The sequence below is a fragment of the Heliangelus exortis genome, chromosome Z (assembly GCF_036169615.1).
Source record: "Heliangelus exortis chromosome Z, bHelExo1.hap1, whole genome shotgun sequence".
Lineage (NCBI taxonomy): Eukaryota > Metazoa > Chordata > Aves > Apodiformes > Trochilidae > Heliangelus > Heliangelus exortis.
Window position 1 is genome coordinate 23069637 of NC_092454.1, and position 23300 is coordinate 23092936.

Here is a 23300-nt window from a genome sequence, read left to right on the forward strand (position 1 = left end):
TGCATTTAAAATGCAGGCAGGTGAATATGTTTGTCACATTGCTCACACTAACTTTGTCCGTTGTTGCCATTCACCATAGTTGATTGTCTCTTAAACTTACTAGCACCTTGTTCTTTGCTGTTTAAGAATTGAGCTAAAGATGTACTGTAGATATATCAGTGCTTTGTCTACTGTTTCTGACATTCTTCAGAACCCAGTGTATTGGTGCACTGTTTGATCAAGTCGTGTTGGGAAAGAGATTTTTCTCAATTATTTTCAAAAAGTATGTAGTGCTTCAAATGTGGAAGTCCTGCAACACTTGGTAGTGTGGAAAAATGTTTATATTTTTTCAACTGAAATTATTAAAAGACAACTTAGTGAATAAGAGAAAAATAAGGTAATTACTGTATTGAACAGAAGGAATAAACTCCTTCCCCTTGGAGTACATCAGAGTATAAGGTTGGTTGTAGCGGAATTTCTACTCTGGAATCTGCAAAGCCATTGAATACCTGTCATAACAGCTTGCTTTTTTTTTTTTTGGTTTTACAGCTGAACTGAACGTCATTGCTCCAATTATTTCTAACTTCTTCTTGGCCTCCTATGCCTTGATTAACTTCTCTGTATTCCATGCTTCTCTTGCAAAGTCTCCAGGTAGGAACTACGTTTTGGGGATGAGAGTTTAGCCTGCAGTAACCTTATGCATAAATACAATTATTAATATAGGTATTAATATAAACAGCTGTTTATTTTAATTAAGTTACTAAATGTCTATTTGAATCTTACCATGCATCTGAATTAAAAGCATAATGTTGTGTTCTTGGGTCTTCTGAAATTTTGAGGACTCAGTAATACAGTAGGGCTTGGGAGGTACCAATTTTCTCATCTGAAAGATGAGAATACAAAGATGAAAGATGAGGAATACAGTGTAATTCAGTATTTATTCAAAAGCTCCTCAAGAAAACCTTATTGCTAATTCAGTATCTGGCATTTAAGAAATTACCTTGTCTTCTTTGGACTTCTCTGTTATTATGTCTCATCTTTGGAAGAGACTGGAATTGCAGGCAGTATTGCCACATATTAATATCCTTTGGTGTGGGAGGCTAGTTATATTATAGGAATAACCAAACCCAGTACTTGCAGAGCAGATGTATATCATACCCATATACATTTTCACTGAAATAATGACCGTAAAAGCTTCTTAAGTTGCCGAACTGGTAGATAATATTACTTTGCCAGCGCACGTACACATCAGCTCTATGTCCAATGCATTTGTTAACCTTGGGTGTGTTAATTGGGGGCGTGTATATGTATTTACTTGATTTTGGACAAACTTGTGATAAATCAGAATGTAAAATAGTGACAGTCTGATAACTTGATATATTCAAGTTGTACCTGGATATGTCTGTCCTTTTCACACGATGAAAACATCTGGCCATGTGTTAAAACACACAACTAGTAACAGTAGTATACAACAGAGTGATTCTCGAGCTGGTCATTCTTGTTATACTTTTGAGACTATAGACCTTTGAAAATAAAAATCAGTTGTCAGGTAAGCTATTGTGAAAAGTTCCTTTAGCCCCATTCAGCAGACAAACTGGCACAAGCGTTCTCAAACTTTTCTTTTGAGACAGGTGAGAAAGAGGGCAAAACAAGGAATATTTACATACCTATGTTAGAAAGATACAAATTCATTTGAAAGGTATTGGAAAATTGAAAGCACAAATGTGCTGAACTCCTTACTTTGTACATTAGTGAAACTGTGACCCATTCACATTAAAAATTATGCAGAACAGTAGGGAAGGAAAAGGGGAATAGTGCTTTCCTTCTCTTGGAGTAGTGATTAAATTAATTTTCTTTTTCTCCAAATTATATTTTGACTAGGTTGGCGGCCTGCTTTTAAATACTACAATATGTGGATTTCTCTTGTTGGAGCTATTTTATGCTGCATTGTGATGTTTGTCATTAATTGGTGGGCAGCACTTCTAACATATGTCATAGTCCTTGGGCTCTACATTTATGTCACTTACAAGAAACCAGGTATGTACTTAGTTTCTGTTTGCCTGACTTGTTCAAATCTTGGCTTCAGGCTTTTTAGTTGCAGTGAAATGTAATCATGCCTCTGCTGTCTCTGCTGTTTTCCCCTGTGCTCCTGATTAATCAAAATGCGTGCTTTGCACCTAGGCATAAACATTTGAACGAAAACTGGAGGAAAAATTGCTTGGGAAAGAGCTTGAGTTGTTTTTTCAGTAAGACCATCCCTATAGCTACAAACGACTATTGATAAACTTTCCTCCTTCTTCTAAGAGCACTGTATGATCATAAGTTCAAGACAGTGAAAAACTGAACTCATATGTGTTCCTGAAGTTGAAGATAAGGAAATACTATCACTGTGGGCTATGAGGATTATTAAGTACTTGGATGATAAATTCATTGAAGCTATCAAAAGATGTATGTGGGAACAAAGAGGGAGGATACTGGAGTCTTTCATTTCCCTACAAAAATATTAGTCTACAAGAAACTGTTTAATTTCTGAATTTTTCAGTGAAAGTATTTAACTTTCTTTTTACAATATTTTGAGATTAATTTTACCTTTGCAGTGATATGAACTAACCAACGACAGCATTTTTTCTGAAGTGTTAATTTTTTTACTCTGAAGTTGTCACAGTCTTTGAAATCTTAGGGAAAAAAAACAGCCCCCAGTTCTTTCTTCCCGTAATTTTAAAAGATCAAACTGTTTTCTAAAACTTCTGTAGATGTCTTACTTTCGAACAGAATTGCCTGTTTATTTGTAGGATCTGACTAGTAGTAGAATGTATCAAAATGTCACCTAAGTATTCTGTGTTTTCAGCTGGTATTCAACTCTCATTAGTGAGCAGTTTTAAATAAAATATTTGAACTTCAAATATTCCAACAGATGTGAACTGGGGATCCTCAACTCAAGCTTTGACTTACTTGAATGCTTTACAGCATTCTATTCGGCTCTCAGGAGTGGAAGATCATGTGAAGAACTTCAGGTAATAGTTAATACTAAAAATACAGGAAATTATGTCTATGTATTCAGTAGTTACTGTCACAGTGCTTGCTATCATTGTTTCCATTAAATGTGTATTAAATATGTATGTGTATAGGATTGATTCAGTTCTTTTGCTTGGGAAACAAGAATATAGCTTTCCCAGTTTTAAACTTCCTTAGTAGTTATCTGGAGTTATTATCTGATACAAATCATAATGTAAGCCAGTTTCAAGCACAGTGGCGTTGAGGGAACTATTTTGGGCCTGATATTCTTTTCTAGCCCATGGCAAAAAATGTTTTGAGTTACGTACTAAACCAGAGCAGTTAAATATCTATTTATTTATTTATTCACCAACTTATACCTATTTATAATGTGCGCTTGGTGTTGCAGACAACACCCAAGTCAGGAGGGAGTGTTGGTGTGCTTGAGGGTAGGAAAACTCTGCAGCGGGATCTGGACAGACTGGGTGGATGGGCCAAGACAAGTTGTATGAGGTTCAACAAGGCCAAATGTTGAGTCTTGCACTTGGGTCACATATTAGGTAGTGCTGGAGGCTTGGGGAAGAGTGGCTGGAAAGCTGTGTGGTAGAAAAAGAGCTGGGTTGACAGCCAGCTGAATGTGAGCCATCAGTGTGCTGAGGTGGCCAAGAAGAATCCTGGCTTGTATCAGAAATAGTGTGGCAAACGGGACCAGGGAAGTAACTGTCCCCCTATATTTGGCACTTGTGAGGCCACACATCAAATACTGTTTTTAGTTTTGGGCCCCCAACTACAAGAAAGACATTGAGATTCTAGAGCAAGCCCAGAGACGGGCAGCAAAGCTGGTGAAGGGTCTAGAGAACAAGCCTCAGGAGGGGTGCCTGAGAGATCTGGGTTATGTAGTTTATGGAGAAAAGAAGGCTGAGGTGAGACCTGAGGTAGAGGAAGGTTGTAGCAATGTGGGTGCTGGTCTCTTCCCAAGTAACAAGCAATAGGACACAAGAAAATGGCCTCAAGTTGTGCCAGAGAAGTTTCTAATTGGGTATTAGAAGAAACTTCTTATTTGAAAGGGCTGTCAAACACTGGAACAGGCTGGCCATGGAGGTGATTGAGTCACCATCTCTGGAGGTATTTAAAAGATGTGTAGACATGGTGCTTGAGGACATAGTTTAGTGATGATTAGGTTTACAGTTATATACTAGATGATATGATACTAAGGGTCTTTTCCAACCTAAATGGTTTTGTGATTCAGTGATTCTAATAAGGAAAAACTGGAGCTGCTGTACAGATTGAGACATGACTTTAGGTGATTTTTTTATGATACAAAAAATTACCTGCTGAAATGAATTCTGAAGTCTGAACTCTGTCTTTTGAAATTGGTTAGAAATTTGTCTGGAGTAACTTGCTTGCAGTTGTTTAGGTCTGCCTTCTAAATGGTAGTTATTTAAAAATAAGCAGATTGTCCTGGTTTTTCTGTTGAGTACAGAAGAATCTAAGATAGAAAAAGCAAAGTGATGTGATTTACAAGTAGGGAAAGAAACTAGTGCCTTAGACCTAGTCTTTTCTAAAATAATGATTTTTTGGAATGTTTAAATTTTCAGATTTAGTAGGTTTAGTAAGTTTGGAATCAATCATAGGTCTGACAGTTGTAGAAAAATTGATCTTAATTCAACATGACTTGTAAAACTAGATGAAGTTACTACCTCTTCAATGACTATTGTGTTCTTGTCATCAATTTAGAAGAAACTTCCTTCTGTTAATAAAAAAACACCACAACTCCAAATGAAATTAATTCCTGCCTTTTTTTTCTTATCCTCATCTATTCACAACTCTAGACCTCAGTGCTTAATTATGACAGGTGCTCCAAATGCACGTCCAGCTTTGCTTCACCTTGTCCATGCTTTCACCAAGAATGTGGGCTTGATGATCTGTGGCCACGTACATATGGTAAGTGTATGCTGTCTTTACTTTAAAGTTACCTCATTTGTTCATTTTTATTTTGTTTTGTTTTGTTTTAACCCATTTGCTTTTTGTTTGTGGTTCTTGTTTGTGTGTAGGTTTTTTGTTAATTTTTTAAGGAAAGCATCATTAGACATTAGAAACGCAGAAAGACATTTACTGGTAGGATCCATTTATGTATAGGTTGCCATTATTCCAATTAGTTATACTGCAGGGAAAACTTTGCAGAATTATTTGCCTTTGATCATTGTGTGCTTAAATGCTGAGGAAGCTTTGTAGAAGTGAACATTGGATTACAGCCTGGGGCTCTTTCTGTCCTTGTGTTAATACAGTCTCATGGACTTCTATGCTTTGGACAGAGCAGGTGGTCAACATGATGAGCAGTATGCAGCTGTGTTTCCTCTTAGTGTTACTGGTTCTGGGAGATTGATGATTCCTGTGTATATTTCTTAAAATAAAATTTCTTGAGCAGTAAAACCGGTATCAATTTAGCCAGTAGTTAAAAATTGTTCTTACCCTTTCAGGTAGTTTTTTGATTCCTTCAATTAACAGATTCATTCCATTGACAGGTTAAACAGTAATGTGAACAAGTGTTTCCTTTCCTGTTCCTTCCGTTTCTGTTTTTTATCAGGATATAACGTGGGTCTTTCTGTGGTTGGGGGTGTGTGAGAGCTGTTCTGTTCCTGATAATACCTCATTGTGTATTCTGCATTTTGGTATCTGGGAGGGTAACACAATGATGGAAGTAATAAAAAGAAAGTATTTAAAGAGGATATTACTTGTACTGCAACATAAAACTGAAGAAGTGACATTACCGGTACAAAGCTTTCTAATTACAGTTGTGTACACACGGAGGCACACTTGTACAGCTTGAAACAAATACTCCCATAAAGCCATCCTATATCTTCAGTCTCATTACAAAGTCCTTTCCTTTTAAAACTGCATTATGCTTTGGAGGATAAGCTTGTGCCACCTACTGGGTAAGTGGGTTGTGCACTGCAGGAGCAAGACGGCAAAAACCTTCTTACTAAAAATAAGAACCTGGTCCACTCTTTGCTGCTGAATGCCTGGTATTTTGTTGTTTCAGGATTTCGTGGTAGTGTGTAAGCATGTGTTGAGTTTCTTCCAAGTCTGAATTTGATTCTAGGAGTGAACTTTAAAAAAAAAGGAAGGGAGGCTTTATTACTACTCATAATTTATTTTCCCTGATCTCGCTTTATTTCCTTATTTTGAAAGGGTCCTCGGAGGCAAGCCATAAAGGAACTGTCAACTGATTTGGCTAAATATCAGCGATGGCTAATAAAAAACAAGATGAAGGCTTTTTATGCACCAGTGCATGCAGAAGACTTGAGGGATGGAGGACAATACTTAATGCAGGTACACCTTTCTCTTAATTAGATGTACACCAAAGTGAAGAGGAACATCAAAATCAGAAGTGGTTTTGTACTTCAAAGTATTTTCACTTCGCAGATTCATCTTAAAACTGATGAAAAAGTCTGTGTTTCCTGCTTAAGATAATACTAGAATTGATTGACTATGTTGATTCCTTAACATGTTTTTTAAAAAATGTTACTTGTTCTTAGGCTGCTGGTCTGGGTAGAATGAGACCTAACACCCTTGTTGTTGGATTTAAGAAAAACTGGAGACAAGGTGACATGAGAGATGTTGAAACCTATATCAATTTATTCCAGTAAGTAGAAAATACAAGTGCAGCTCTTATGTTCCATTCCAATATATTGTGTACTAAGTCAGGTACATCTTAGTTGCATGAAGTCTCTTTCAGGTAGATTCAGATTTTCCTTATTGATAATCCAGAAATCTTCAATGCCATGTCTGATGTGGAAATTAATAAGCAAGTCTTTCTGGTTTAAGCAGGTTAGATTCCTATGTAATAACCCTTTCTGCATCTAGAAAGAGTTGTGGCAGTGGTCTGAGGCTTAAGAGGTACTGTATTTTAGAGGTGGAACTGGTGTTGTATGTGAATTATTTAAAATACAGTTTCTGTTGAAACCAGGGTTTTCCTACTTCTGTACTGAAAAAAGTGGGGTGACTGAATCAGTTCTTTGCAGAAGTTCTGTCTTCATTAATCCTTGCTGTCATATACAAGAATTATTTTACAAGATACACAGTACTGATACCCAAAGCAATACAATAGCCAGAAAGATGGAAAAGGAAATCCCAGTATAATTTGACAGTCCTGAAAGCCATACTGCTTTATGGATCAAAAATTTAATAAAATAACTTGTGCTACAAACATTTAAGAAAACCAAAATTTACTTCTTGCACTTACACAAAGGCATTTTTGTTTCCCTTATGTGCTGTTTATGTTTTATGTTTATGCTTTAAAAAAGAAATCGGGGGATTACAGGCACAGATTAGAAAAGGAAAAAGTTACACCCTCCTACTCCCCTAGGTGCTTAGGAGGAAAGCAGGAACACCAAATACCGTGAAATATAAGGAAACATTGTTTAGTTCTTGGTTTTTCTTTTTTTCCTATTTTATTTTTTGGATGATTTATGCTGAAAGATCTGTCACGGCCAATAGTTGTACGGAAGAGAAACCTCAAGAATGTAGTGACAATGAAGCCAAGCATATTTTCCAGAAAATTTCCGTGGAAAATTGAAAGTTTCTGAGGCACACAATAGAAACACATCTAATCAGCATAGATTTAGCAAATTAAACAATGAATTTAAAATGTTTAATAATGAACAAACTTTTTCTTAAATCAACTGCAATTTTTCTTGCATTTATTGTAGAATATGTTGATGCTTTGAGCATACCTAATTAAGTCTTACTGCTTCTAAGCAGAAACGTTCAATGAGCAAAATCCTGAGGAATTTATGTCTGCAGAAATGACGTGGGGAAGGAATTCTCTGAATAGTGGTTGTTTGTGAGGAGGAATTTGCATTTAAAGAACTGATGATTAATCATTACTGCAATCTGTATGATATGGTTAATTTTTTTCTCTTACCTTGTGTGATCTTTTGTTCTTCATTGTACTCCACTTTTACTCAGCCAGTTATTCAACCATTTTGCTTGTTCATAGGAACAAGCTTGTTCAAGAAAGTCTTCCCGCTTTATTTTTTGAAGCACATAGTTCCTTTCCCATCAGATTGAATGTAAATAGGCACACTGTAGGTAAGTGTAGCTAATTTGATTCTAAATTACAACTACATAGGGTTTTTTAATACCCAGATGTTTTGGAAAGGCTTGACTTAACCTCTTCGTTTTGCTTTTATTTATTCACTGTTTACAAAGGGAAGACAGGGAGAAGAGGGAATAGATATCCTTCCTATGCATTGCTTTTCAGGCTATGGCATTCATTTAATTGGTACAGTTGATATTTGGATTGAAACTGAAATTAACACAGAACTGGGAGTTTTCATGTCAGTGTTTAATCTCTGGGATTTGTTGAAAGAGAGTATGTGTGAAAGAGAGTAGTTGCTTTGCATAAGAAATGGCTGTAAAATATATTTTAATTTGTTGCTTTGTTTAGTGATGCCTTTGATATTCAGTATGGTGTAGTTGTAATCCGTCTAAAGGAAGGCCTGGATGTTTCTCACCTTCAGGGCCAAGGTAAGATTTAAATTCATCTGGTGAAGACCTGTTTTAGTTCCCTTTTAATATCTGCTTTCTGAAAATATCAAGTGGAGGTAAGTTACAAAAAAAAAAACCAACAAAGCAAAACACGACTCCTCTAGTAGATTAAAAATCACTGAAATTAACAAGTCTGAAATGTAAAATATGATTAACCCATATTCAGCAACAGAATTTGGCTTTCTGTGTGTTTCAGATTTCTCTAATTCAGAGCTCTATATAGTTGCTTTCCAAGGATTTACTATTTTACTGGAAACAATTTGAAAAGGTTACCAAACTGGTATCAAATATTTGGGACCCAGGTCTGGAAATAATTAAAATTCTGAACAAATGTTACGTTCTCCAAGAGTGTTACGGGTCTGGTGTGAGTTGCCAACTCCAACAGACACCAACTTAGCGACCTCAGCAGTAATTCGTCTCAAGTTTGGAAGGTTTTTCTGTTTTCAGTGTAGAAGACTTGGTTATTCTTTGTAGGTAGTGGCCTTAAGTGGAATGGTATAATTTTAGTCAAACTTCAGGCAGATAATGAATGAAGCCTGTCAGCTTTGGTGGCAATTGTCTACTGAAATGATGACGTCTAATTTGTTTGTAGTTTGCTCCACACAACGTTGTTACAAGGAGGAATAATGCTTGTGACACAAGCTTTGTAAAGGGGGCATCCTGCTGAAGGGGGTGGGAGGGTTGTTCTTTCAGTGGAAACATGGGTGTCTTAGGGTTTGGACAGAGGCCTGTCACTGTGTGTGAGAGGGCAGCAGAGTATGAGAAACAACAAGGAGTGAACCTGCACTTTGAAAACAGAACTGCTTAGAAGACTGGGAAATTTTAACATCAAGGGGTCAGAAGAGTCTAAGTATCCACTGGGGACTGTTAGTTTGCTTAAATCTGATAGCTACCAAGTAGCTCCATTGAAGCTAAATGTGTAAAAAAAAAATGGCTGTTGAGACATACTTGGTCTAGGCCTTGTCTGAGACTCATCTTCATCTTCTTGAGGCTCATCAGTTATAATGGAAAATGTTCCAACAAGTAATGTTTTTTCCTTCTGCTTGTACCACAGTTTTAGCTGGCTTTCATTTTTGTTTAGCCTCTGGTACTGCAATCAACACCTAAAATCTCAGAAAGAATTAGCAGGAAATTACAGCTCTGCTCAGAGGAGGAGCCTCTTTGTAAAGCAGTTTGTAAAGGATCTCATCCATCCATCCTCACCCCCACCCTATTTTCCAAAGCATAACAGTTGCAGTGTAGTTTAACTGTCAGCCAGATCAGTGTAGTCACATACCTCTGTTGATACCATATGGAAAAATTCAGTCATTTATAATGTCTTTTTTTGCTTTCTCAAAGAAGAGTTACTGTCATCCCAAGAAAAATCTCCATGTACCAAGGATGTCATAGTAAAAGTGGATTACAGCAAGAAGACTGAGACAGACACTTCTATAGCTTTTGCTCCATCATCTAGTGAAAGAACTTCTGCTTTGCATAAAGGTAACTTGCTAGTTAGTAAAGAAATCTTGAGTTCTCACTTTCAGTTTCTCAATCCCTCTTCTAAGTTCCTCTTTCCAAGGAGTTATTTGAAGGATTTTTGTGTCTGTGGAACAAAAGTGTGTCATGCTTTTCTAGCCATTGATGTCTAATCACTTAAGTTTCAAGCTTACCAGTAGGTAAATTTTTCACATGTAATCCCCGAAGGAAAATAGGTGTTAGACAATGACTTACAGTGCATTTTGTTAATGAGTTTGACAGGCATTAAAAATTGCTTTGAGAATTACATGTGATTTGAGGGCTGATAAGTTTATTACTTACTATTAATTTATTAGTAAATCTATTTATTAACCTCAGACTAGATATTATATGGATGTTAAACAGACACAGATAATTCAGAATAATTCCACATAACAATGAACTTTCCTCTTCTTTTTAAAGTAAAAGCTTGGAGTGAATAGTTAAGTGAAACTTGATTCCTTTTCTTCCGAAGAAAAAGAATTTCTTTTCAGTTTGATTCCTTTTTTCTTACTAAGTACCAATAAGAATTTCTTTTCAATTTGATTCTTTTTGCTTTCTAAGTACCAATAATTCTCAGGACTTTGTAGACTGCATTTTTGTGCTTTTCTTTGTATGCAATTTCATTTCAATCTACATCATTATTTCTTTATTTTCAGTTTGGTTTTGATTTGGCTTTTTTGCTTGGGTTTGTTTTTTGGGCTTTTTTTCCGATAAACACTGGTAGTGTTTTCATTAACACTACAGAGGAAATTAACATTTTATTTTGTATCTTTAAAAATCTTCCAGAGGAGAACGAGGATGGAAAGACTACAACACAGCCACTGTTGAAAAAAGGCAGGCCTTTTCCACCTTTTTTGTTGAATCATTTTTCCATTGTTAATTTCAGTTTTCCTTTTGTACTCCTTTCGACATATATGTGTGTGTGTGTGTGTATATATATATATGAGAGAGAGGTGGGAAAATACCAACCATGCAAGGTTAATTTGTTTCTTCGTATCTGCTTTGGAAGGTGCTTCGTCTTCTGGGACTAGACTGCAAAAATCCAGTTTTGTGGAAGTTGCTAAAACAAGTTGCATCTGAGGAAAGATTGTGCATGTATCTTAAGATAGAAATGCTGTATATATATTTATATATGTAAATACAATTTTTTTTTAACTTACGTTCTTCAGTACACACACATTTGAAATGTGTTCAGAAGCTTGCTTATTTTTCTGTATCTCAGATAACATGTCTGTAAGGGAAATACTACCTAATGGAATAAGAGGAGTGCCCTGACAGTCTGTTTAGATCTCCTAGAGCTATAGTTCTTGCTTTGTTATTTGGAATTGTTGAATAGCATGCAAATGAAGGTATAATATACCCTAAAATTAGCAGCTGGAAGAATGTGAAATATTTTCAAATAAACAGAATTTTGGGAGTTGAATTGGGCATTTTCACTCCCTGGTATATTTCAGACTTTTTTTAATTAAGCAAAAATTTTGCTTCAACTAAGATGCATATAATTTTTTGGCATCTTCTTCATAATTTTAACAGCAAGAAGCTGTTGTGTTCTGATAATGGAAAGTGGGATTACATCTTGAAGCAGAAGATGGCAATTTGAAAGAAGTCACAGTATGCAATGAAGTAGCGTATTACTGTAAATTAGTCACAAATCTACAGTCAATTTAATAAACAAGGGATTGAGATGAATGTTGAACTCCTTCAAAGTGAGGTTTTAATTAGGTGAAATGGGTTATTTTTTCCTATAGTTTCAAATAAGTAAGATATTACTGTTCCTTGTTTTCTCAAATGTCTGCTAAGTGGCCTTGAGATTTAAATCTTCAGCAGAAGTTAGGATTTTGCAGACTCCCTAAATGTAGCTCAGTTTATATCCATTCAGTGAAAATTTAGAGTCAGGTTGGAGGGGAAGAAGAACTTCTTGTTAAAGCCTAAGAATATCAAAAAATAGTAAGAAGTGTATTGGATGAGTTCCAGGGTGATTAAGGGAAATGCTTCAGAAATGAAATTTCAACATACTTTTTCCAGATTCAAAGAGCACATCTCCTTTAAACTTGGCTGACCAAAGACTTCTTGATGCTAGTACTCAGTTTCAGAAGAAACAAGGCAAAAGCAATATTGATGTCTGGTGGCTCTTTGATGATGGAGGTAATGTGTTTTATTTATACTTCAGAAACAAATATTTAAAAGAAAAACCACAAGTAATTTTGAATTCATAGCTAATAGCTATCTTTCAAGTCAGTTCATATATAGATTATAAATTTATACTACTAAACTTTAACACACTGTTGTGTATTGTGAATCATTCCCAAATTCTGGTCAAAATGCAGGCTTGACACTACTGATTCCATATCTTATTACAACCAAGAAGAAGTGGAAAGACTGTAAAATCAGAGTGTTCATTGGTGGAAAAATAAACAGGATTGATCATGACAGAAGAGCGTAAGTTTACCTTCAAAAATTTAATGTCAAATGCCAATAGAGCATGTTACAGAGTAGATTAGTTAGACTTTCTTGTAGCCTTCTTTCAGTTGGTCTTTGGTTAAGGTGTAATCATATTCTATCCCCTTTCTCCAAAAAAAGTTCAATTTCTGCTAGATTATTTTAGATATGAGATACCTCAAATTAAACTAATTTTTCTGCAGAACTGACATTAACATTTTCAAGTATTTTGAGCTTGTCTTTAAGGGAGAGCTCTTCCTTCAGATTTATGGCTTTAATTCTTATTTCTCACAAGCATGTCGTTGATTTAGAGCTCTATACCAGGTCAGCTTGCTTTATTTTTTTTCCTATCACATTTAAGTTGCTTTTTTTTTCCTCTTAAATTTGGTGGCTTTATTACCAAATACTTACCTGCTCACCTGTGAAATAATTCCAAGTCTGAACATGCATAAAGACTTATTTTTTTGATACAGGATGGCTACTTTGCTCAGCAAATTTCGGATAGACTTCTCGGACATAATGGTTCTTGGGGATATTAATACTAAGCCAAAGAAAGAAAAGTAAGTCTCAAAAACCTGAACTAGATATTTGAATTCTTGATGTCTTCTATGAATTTGAACTATGTTATTCTTTCCTGTGTTACAGTCTTGATAGAGTAGTTCCTATGAGATCCTGTATTTCACAGAAATTAAAGAACTCCAACATTCAGGAACATAGAATTTTGTATTTTTAGATATGTCTCTCTTACACTGTAATATTAAATTTAGATAAATAGTTTTTACAAGTCCAGCTTGTCTGGAGCAAGCTTTAAGGTAAATTCTTTCAAAAACTTAAAGGGTCCTTATCTTACTTGGAATCTTAATTTAATGTAACAAAGCTGGGTCTTCAAATAGCCTGATCTATTTTTTTTTTTTTTCAATTTTTGTTTATTTTTAGTTTGCTTGGACTTTTAATTTACACAGGAGTGATAATATATATAACATTTCTGATTTTCACATTAAAAGGTATTAATGGTAGATGGTTTCCAGTATAAATTTATAACAGAATGTCTAAGATCTAAAAATAATTATTGTCCTTTCCCTTCAAGTGTACTTTACTGTGTTGAAGTAAAAATACCTTCTACATGGATGTGCATGTACCTGAAATAACTTGATCTGTCAAGCAAGTGTGGAAATACTGATTTTCAACTTAAGTAAACAGCAAATGCTAATACACACTTTTTGTACTCTAGTTTTTAATTAATTTTTCCTAAATGTGTAGGATATATCAAGCAACTGAAATGTTATGCGTGCTTTACTTTTGGATGTTTTTTCTTATGGGAGCACGCTACTGTAAAACCTAAACTTGGCAGTAGCCTGCATTTATGCAAAAAAAAAAAAAAGGTGAAATGGTAGAATTATATGGAAACAATTTCATCTCATAGAAGTAATAATATACAAGTTATTTCTTCCGAGAACATTTTTCCTGTCTCTGTGGATACATACTCCACAATGTATCCAAAACCTTTCTGAGGCATCACTTGGCATTAACAATAGCTGTGAAGTAAGTGAAGGAAGATGATTTATTTTTAACAGTTGCTATGCTGCAACATAATGATATTAGAATATTGTTAATACTCCTTTTTTTTCAGTCAAAAACATTTGGTTTTTTCCTTTCTGATGAAGGTGACTAACTTAAATAAAGACTGCAAAGCTTATAAAAAAGGGCATAAAAGAGGAGGGTTTATATGGAAGCTGATCCGTTACATACACTGATATTACAATATAGTCTAGGAGGTATTCCTTAAAGTTTGTAAATCTCCACACTGTAACTTGCAACCACAGAAGACTGGCCACACCTTGTCATCAAATACAGTTATTTCATTGGATGTAAGGCATACGTTTTAGTATGTTCTGCTAAAAACTCTTTGTATATTTTCATATCTTATATCCAGGGGCTCTCCAAAGACAAGTTACTTTCATAAATTGTGACAGTCTTGTTTGCTGTTCAAGTATCCTAATGAATATAACTAATGGGTAGTGAAAGTAAGGTAATTTAAGTTCTTTCTAGCAGAAATTAAGGTCTCTTTGATCTTCAGAAGGTTTTCTTGAAAAGTTCTGGATAAAGTTCAAGTAAACTGAAGGCAAAACCTCACATTCAAACAAGTGCAACAGGAAGATAGACAAGATGGCATTTGAATGTAGCTCTCCAACTTATTAACCTTAAAAGCTAGAAAAATAAAAATATCAAAGTCAAAATCAAAATGTTTTTGAGTCTGACACTTAAACTTCTCTTTCAAATTTAATTTTGAAAAAGGTATTGTTAGTTACTATACATTAGTTACTATACATATATATATATTAGTTACTATACATTTTCTACTCTTCAGCTTGCAATGATAGTAAAATGCTAGCAAAAATGGTTTTGTTTTGATTTTTAAATAAGTAAGGTTTATATTTAGTGGCACAGTGAGTTTTGGATCTCTGTATAGAAAGAGTTGATGTGCAATTGGCAGTAAAAAATTTCAGTTCGCCTTGTTTTTACATGGTAATAAAATGTACTTTCTGACACTGTGAAAGTTGCTGCTGACATCTAGACTTTTATCTGTTTTACTGTGGATTTTTACTTAATCATTCCAGTATTGCGGCTTTTGAAGAAATGATAGAGCCATTCCGACTTCATGAAGATGATAAAGAACAAGAAGCTGCAGATAAATTGAAGGAGGATGAACCATGGAGGATAACAGATAATGAACTTGAGCTTTACAAAACAAAGGTTCTTTTTAGAGTATTACGTTAAATGTTGCTAAATGTTGTTCTCCCACTGCATTTCTGGATGTGATATCATACAGTTAATTCTTTTTATTCTTTCTCATCCATAGCTTTCTTTATGAGTAAGTGATGGAAAGCAGCATCTAAAACTGTTCAGAGATTTCAACAGAAAAAAGTCTTTCCTCATTCTGTCTGGTGGGGCTTAAACCACTTGCCTGTAGTACTTCAGCAGTTAATTTAGAATAATGCAGTCTATATTCAGCTGTTTGTTGACTTTGTTTTGGACAAAACTAACATTTTTTGCTTTGTTATTTAAAGTAAAACCGAAAAATAGTGAAAAATGGGAGGCCCATTATAGAGATAGGCTTACCAAATGAAGAGAGGGCTTCGCTTCCATAAGACCTGCTCACTGTAAGCTTTTACAGGATATATTTAAAAGAACCTTGAAGAGGGCACAAGGGACTCTTGCTTCCAGAAGGTATGGGGGATGATACCGGTACTAGAGGAGCTATCTTAAAGTTAGGTTTCATGGCCATTACTTCTTTGCATGTTTTTAGGCTTATGGCTTTCTTCTCTGCCAGACTTGAAGCTGTAGGTATTTCAGAAAAGTGAACAAACAAGTTGACAAACAGAGGTGCAAATTCATGTTTTCTATAAATCACTCACACTAATTGATCATAACTGTTTTTCATTCTTCTTGAATAGATGAACCTTTTAAGGTTATTTCAAACTTTTAGTTACATATCTTCCTAACAAGTTTAATTTTAATTTCAGACATACCGCCAGATTAGGCTAAATGAGTTGCTGAAAGAACATTCAAGTATGGCCAACATAATTGTCATGTAAGTAAATTTTTTGTACTATTATCCTAATTGATACAAAACTGTAATTTGAAACATAAATACATGTAAATACAGGTTAATAGAACACCTGTGTCTCTGCATTAAGTAGCGAAATACTCAAGGATGCCTCAGTGCTGAGAGTATTGATTACAAATGAGGAGCTACTGTACTGATGAACAAAAAATGGCCTACATAGTTTTGTACTTCTGATACACAGCTTCAGGTGATTATCTGTGTATTTTGTAGTGTGGCCCAGTGTTCTCACAGTCCTTCCACTCCTGCATGCCAACTAATCCCCTCTCTTTCAAGTCCATCCTTTCCTTTTTCATAGAATCATAGAATTGGCTGGGTTGGAAGGGACCTCAGAGATCATCAAGTCCAACCCTTGATCCACTACCACTGCAGTTCCCAGCCCATGGCACTGAGTGCCACATCCGGTCTCTTTTTAAATACCTCCAGAGACGGAGAATCCACTACTTCCCGGGGCAGCCCATTCCAATACCTGATCACCTTCTTGGTAAAGAAATTCTTTCTATTGCCCAACCTAAACCTCCCCCAGCACAACTTAAGACCGTGCCCTCTTGTCTTGCTGAGGGTTGCCTGGGAAAAGAGACCAATTCCCACCTGGCTACAACCTCCTTTCAGGGAGTTGTAGAGAGTGATGAGGTCTCCCCTGAGCCGCCTCTTCTCCAGGCTGAACACCCCCAGCTCCCTCAGCCTCTCATAGGATCTGTGCTGGAGTTCCTTCACCAGCCTAGTTGCCCTCCTTTGGACCTGCTCTAGGACCTCAATATCCTTCCTGAACTGAGGGGCCCAGAACTGGACACAGTACTCGAGGTGTGGCCTCACCAGCACTGAGTACAGGGGCAGAATCACTTCCTTGGACCTGCTGGCAACGCTGTTCCTGATACAGGCCAGGATGCCATTGGCCTTCTTGGCCACCTGGGCACACTGCTGGCTCATGTTCAGCTTCCTGTCTATACAAACTCCCAGGTCCCTCTCTGTCTGGCTGCTGTGCAACCACTCTGTGCCCAGCCTGGAGCTCCCCATGGGGTTGTTGTGGCCAAAGTGCAGGACCCAGCACTTGGCCTTGTTGAACCTCATCCTGTTGGAATCAGCCCAACTCTCCAGTCTGTCCAGGTCCCTCTGCAGAGCCCTCCTGCCTTCCAGCTGATCAACACTTCCCCCCAGCTTAGTGTCATCTGCAAATTTGTAATGATGGACTCAATCCTCTCATCTAAATCATCAATAAAGATATTAAACAGAACTGGTCCCAACACTGATCCCTGGGGGACACCACTAGTGACCGCCTGCCAACTGGATGCAGCCCCGTTCAGCACCACTCTCTGGGCCCGGCCCTCCAGCCAGTTCCTAACGCAGCACAGGGTGCCCCTGTCCAAGCTGTGGGCTGACAGGTTTTTCAGAAGAATGCTGTGGGAGACGGTGTCGAAGGCTTTGCTGAAGTCCAGGTAGACCACATCCACAGCCCTCCCCTCATCCACGAGGCAGGTCACCCAATCATAAAAGGAGATCAGGTTGGTCAGGCAGGACCTGCCCTTTCTAAACCCGTGCTGGCTGGGTCTGATCCCTTGCCCATCCTGCAGGTGCTGTGTGATTGCACTGAGGATGATCTGTTCCATAACCCTGCCAGGCACTGAGGTCAGGCTGACGGGCCTGTAGTTTCCTGGGTCCTCCTTCCGGCCCTTTTTGTGGATTGGCGTGACATTCGCCAACTTCCAACCATCTGGGATGTCCCCAGTGAGCCGGGACTGTTGGTAGATGATAGAGAGAGGCTTGGCAAGCTCTTCTGCCAGCTCCCTCATCACCCTTGGGTGGATCCCATCCGGTCCCATAGACTTGTGGGGATCCAAGCAGCTCAGTAGGTCACTGACTGTGTCCTTCAGGATTACAGAGGGGCTGTTTAGATTCTTGTCATCTTCTGTAAGCTCCAGAAGCCATCTGTCCTCAGGATAACCTGTCTTTCTGTTGAAAACTGAGGTAAAGAAGGTGTTAAATACCTCAGCCTTTTCTTCATCTTTGACAACTATATTACCACCTGTGTCCAGTAAAGAATGGATGTTTTCCTTGCCCCTTCTTTTGCTGTTGATGTATCTGTAGAAGGACTTTTTGTTATCCTTCACAGAGATGGCGAGATTCAGTTCACATTGTGCCTTTGTCTCTCTAATTTTATTTCTACATGACCTAACTATGTTGCTAAATTCCTCCTTAGTAGTTAGCCCTTTTTTCCATAATTGGTAGGCTCTCTTCTTAACTCTAATGTCTTTCAGAGTCTCCCAGTTCATCCAAACTGGTCGTCTTCCCTGCCGGCTTGCCTTTCGGCACACTGGGATAGCCTGCTCCTGTGCTTTCAAAATTTGCTCCTTGAAGTACGTCCATCCCTCCTGGACCCCTTTGTTTTCAAGGGCTGTTTCCCAGGGTATACTCTTAACAAGTCTTCTGAATAGGCCAACATCTGCCCTCCAGAAGTCCAACATAGAGGTTTTATTGACGACCCTCCTTGTATCCCTGAACATTGAAAACTCTATTATTTCATGATCGCTAAGTCCCAGGCGTCCACCAACCAGCACATCTCCCACCAGCCCCTCTCTGTTTGTGAAAAGAAGGTCAAGGGGGGCTCCATCCCTGGTGGGCTCATTTACTAGTTGGAGCAGGAAATTATCCTCTATACACTCTAGGAATCTCCTAGACTGCCTCCTCTCTGCAGTGTGGAGTTCCCAGCAGATGTCTGGTAGGTTAAAGTCACCCACGAGAACAAGGGATGACGATTTTGAAACATCTGCCAGCTGCCGGTAGAATAATTCATCATCCTCATCATCCTGATTGGGTGGTCTGTAACAGACTCCCATCACGATATCAGCCTTGTTGGCCTTCCCTCTGATTCTAATCCACAGGCACTCCACCCACCTTACTATTGCTGACCTCAACTTCTACAGGGTCAAGAGACTCTCTAACATATAGGGCTACCCCTCCGCTTCTCTTACCCTGCCTGTCCCTTCTGAAGAGCCTGTAGCACCTCCTTTCTGGAGAGCCCAGTTTCAACCCCATTCCCCTTCAAACCTAATTTAAAGCCCTCCTTATCAGCCCCTTCAACTTACAAGCTAGAGTCCTTTTCCCCCTGTTAGTTAGATGAAGCCCATCTGATTTGAGGACACTAGGTACTATGGAATTTGCCCCATGGTCAAAAAACCCAAAGTTCCGCCAGTGGCACCAATCCCTTAGCCATCTATTGATCAGATCAGTTTTCCTAGTCCTCTCCTCATTCAGGTCTTCTACTGCTGGAACTGAGGCGAACACCGCCTGTGCTCCTGACGCATCAAGTAACCGACCCAGTGCCTTGAAGTCCTTTTAATCACCCTTTTTGTAGGAAATCTCTCTAGATAAAGTTAGATCAACCTCTTGCTGATGTATATTCACTTAACTACTTCTGGTGTAAATGAGCGTAATGCAGGTTGTAGGTTTCTTCACTGTGTTTTCCTTTGGGATTTTGCTTTACATCTCTGTGAAGTGTACTACAAGTAGAACTTGAGCACAGCAGACAGACTTACTGCATTTTTTTTTCAAAAGAAGAGAGTACAGCATGTTTTGGAAGGATTGTGAGAAGGAATATTGCACTGCACTGGCCTGGCATTGTAAGAATTTTTAAATCATGGAAGAGTCCTTTAAGAATTTTCTTCAACTGAGAAGAATAGGAAAGCTGTGGCAAGAGGCCATAAGTGAGGTGTAAATAGATGTAAAGGCCTGTGGTGCCTATGATTCTCATAATCTGAGAGAAAAAAACAAAACAAGACAAACTACAAAACACTAGAAGGGTTAGGAAATTAGACCTAATATCTGACTCTCTGAAGACTCATACTTCATATTTGTATTATATAACTTGCACTCCACTATGTTTTTCTAACTGTTGAATGCTTCTTTTTCCTTGTGAATTGTAGGAGTTTGCCAGTTGCACGAAAAGGAGCCGTTTCTAGTGCACTGTACATGGCCTGGTTAGAAGCTCTTTCTAAAGATCTGCCACCAGTTCTTCTTGTTCGTGGGAATCATCAGAGTGTTCTTACCTTCTATTCGTAAGAGTTCTGCACATGGGACAGCTATGATGAAATGGTACTTCAGTGCCCAGGGGAGAGTGACTGACATGATCTGTAGTTTATTAACATCACAAAGGCAAAAAGTGACTCTTCTTTCACTATTTCACTGACTTGAAAGCACACAAGGAAAGTCACTGTATTTCTAAAGTTGTGACATCTTCAGTTTTATTCTATATTTCTGTAATTTAATCTTGCTTAATGGTGGAAGGATTCCTTGTTAGAGTGAAGAACAAGACAAGCTTTTTGTTTGCTATTTGAATAGCAGCAATAAAATGTTTTATTTTTGAGCAATGAAAGGATTATAGATTTATAAAAGCCTTTTAGCCTTGAGGTGCCTTCTGAAATTAACCAAATCTCATCCATACATCCTATTTTGTAAATTTATATAGAATGTCAAAATCTGCCTTCAACTAAGAGTTTAGATCAGACTTCCTTTAGTTTCTAGTCTCTTCCATATTACAATAAAAATGAATGCTGCTTTTCAGTCTTCCATTGAGCTATTAGTTCTTAGTACTGTATGTTTTCTATTATCAGAAAATTTTGGGGACTTTGTTATTACATCTGTTAGATTTAAAGGTGAGAATCAGGGCAGGTCGGTGGACTAAAAAAAATTCTTGATGTTATTTTCAACAATTTGTAACAAAAGAAAACATTCTACTAGAAGATAGGATCCTTTTCTCAGATTTGACAATGTGTACTACTTGATACCAGTCTGAGATAGACAGCTAACATTAGCTACCTTAGCAAAAGATACAGGTCAGTATTTGCTCTGTAGCTGTAATAGGCAACAGAATTCATCTTACTGGCTGAGGCTTTTTATCTTACTACAAATTAGAAGAAAAGGACCTGTCCTAGTTCTTGGCCTATTATGTTTTAATGTAATTTTCAACTTACTTTGAAACAAAACTCAACTTAAGGCTTGAATGGGGATAATATAAGCAATGTGATGCGATATAACAGAAAACAGTAAACACTATGTAGAATCTTGCTATCCAATATGAAATGCAAAATCTACAGTTCTCAGATTTTTCAGCAAATGGTTAAAAGGACCACTAGTTACTAGGGGAGATGTTTTTAGGTCAATTCGTTCAGAAAATGCATTTAGTCTTATTAAATGATACTCAGGTTTGATTGTCTAGCAGTTTAGATTATTCCATACATCCTACTTTATACATTTTCTATGTTCAATAAAGAAACTGCCAATCTTGCGTGCCCTTCCACTGTATATTTTGAAAATTTCATTATTTAGTCTTCTATGAACACTTACACAAGAAATTTCACTTGAGCCTTTGTATGAAGGTCTGTAATGTGAACTGTTTTTTAAATTCCTAGTATGTTTTGGATAGAAAGGATTGCCTAAAAACATTTCACAAGCATTTGATATTAGCATTGGACATGCTACTGGATCAGCTTGCCAGTGGTTGAGTGACTGATTTAAGGATTCACAGAAAAGGTGATTTTTATGCTAAATGCAAGATCAAATTGAACTCTTCATTTTGAAGGACAAAGCATAATCATTGTGTGAGCAAGGTAAAGCCTTAGCTTGTGATTAAAGACAAAAAATACTCTACACAATGCAGTATACACTATTGTTAAGCTCTTGGTAAACTGCAAAAAATGTTTTTGTTGCTGTTCCTGTCAATTGGATTTGAGAATATTGAATCATTTCACTTACAAAAAATAAGAAAAGCAAACATGCATGTTTTGCTGCTAAGTGTGAGATAGCTGATGCCAGCATGAACCCAGCTTGTTAAGATAAACATTGTAAGACAAGACAGTTTGCAGTAAAAGTGCTGTTTCCTTTCAGGCGAGGGGGTGGGGATCTAGCTTACCAACTTACCTATTAAAGGTTTTACAGTGGGTTTAGGGGATAAGGGTGACACATTCTGAATATTGGAAGCATTACCATGTTTTGTCTTGTTTTGTGGGTTATATTGTTTTCAACAGATTGACAGTAAGGCATGGACTTATGCTGCTATCTTAAAATAATAAAAAAATGTGCACAGGTACACTTATTTAAAAGGTTTTTTGCCCATTCAGGAAACCACTGCTTGTGATCTGTAACACAGAAACCAAATGAAGTGTGTGTATACATGCATATATGTGTATAAGAATTATATAAAATATATCTAAACATGCATATGGGGATAGTTAAGGTAATGTCTGTCAAATAACATAGGAAGCTTTTTACATGCACTCTCAGAAGTCCACTAACGCTAGGCACAAGGTGAAGTTTCAAGATTACTTGCTACACTAAAATTTCAAGTTAATTGTAATTGTTTGCAACAGATGTTGGTTAGGGGCAGTCACTTCAACTTCTGCTTTGATTTTGACGCCAAATTTAACTATGTTCCAATCATTATTAATTACTTGAAAAATGAAATCACTTACACCTGGAAATTCGTATCTTATGTAGATAAGGTTTCTTTTTGTGGGTTTAGAAAGACAATAATAGCTGGCAAAAATCAATTATTTATTTATCACTTAGATTTGTATTTAGGTTTCCTTTTACATACATTCTTTTTATATGCTTTTTCTGACATTACATATTTTAAAATAACTGCAAATAATTTAAGGATTTGAGCGTTAGTGGGTAACAACCCACTTGGTTTGAAGATGTAAGATTTGATACTGTACTGTAACTGTCACACACAAATGCTTTTCTAATGTTTTAACATTAATATTGCAGTTAATACTTTGTACCAGGGGGATGTCACTGCAATAAAAGGAAGTGAATTCAATACAACTGTCTTATCTACCAAAGCCTTTTTTTAATTGATGCGGGAGATGAGATACCTGCCTGTATTGTGGAATCTGTATACATAGGATCATGAGTATAACGTAATGCCATTCAGGTGTCTGCTATAAGGAAGAGAAGTGTTTTGTTCTTGTGGGGAATGTTTGCTGTTACTGAGTTAGGAACAGCAGTGTTGCATAAGAAAAATAAATTTTGTTTTGCTTGCTCAATTTTGTTATGACTTGCCAGTGAATGCAGATCAGTCTACAATACATGGTATGTTTAAGCTGGAACATCAGTATCTGAAAATCTGTTCCATCACAAAGGCAATTTGTTTTGCCTCTTAATACAGTAATACACTGAAATGTACTAAATCCTCTTTCTCCCTTGAAACAGGAGTCCA

General features: G+C 37.1%; 1 protein-coding gene across 3 annotated transcripts in view; it reads left to right on the forward strand.

Moving 5' to 3' along the window:
- Positions 1-23127, forward strand: part of SLC12A2 (solute carrier family 12 member 2) — a 75077-nt gene extending 51950 nt beyond the window's left edge. The window contains exons 13-27 of one of the 3 annotated variants that reach the window (XM_071731792.1): positions 529-630; positions 1861-2016; positions 2894-2993; positions 4806-4917; positions 6166-6306; positions 6513-6619; positions 8426-8505; positions 9865-10005; positions 10810-10857; positions 12049-12168; positions 12351-12462; positions 12936-13022; positions 15081-15216; positions 15987-16054; positions 20008-23127. In XM_071731792.1, coding sequence (XP_071587893.1) covers positions 529-630; positions 1861-2016; positions 2894-2993; positions 4806-4917; positions 6166-6306; positions 6513-6619; positions 8426-8505; positions 9865-10005; positions 10810-10857; positions 12049-12168; positions 12351-12462; positions 12936-13022; positions 15081-15216; positions 15987-16054; positions 20008-20143 — 1646 coding nt within the window. In that variant the 3' untranslated portion in view covers positions 20144-23127. The remainder of the gene's footprint in view (positions 1-528; positions 631-1860; positions 2017-2893; positions 2994-4805; positions 4918-6165; positions 6307-6512; positions 6620-8425; positions 8506-9864; positions 10006-10809; positions 10858-12048; positions 12169-12350; positions 12463-12935; positions 13023-15080; positions 15217-15986; positions 16055-20007) is intronic. The other 2 variants (XM_071731793.1, XM_071731794.1) reach the window with 2 other exon arrangements.
- The last annotated feature ends 173 nt before the right edge of the window (positions 23128-23300 follow it).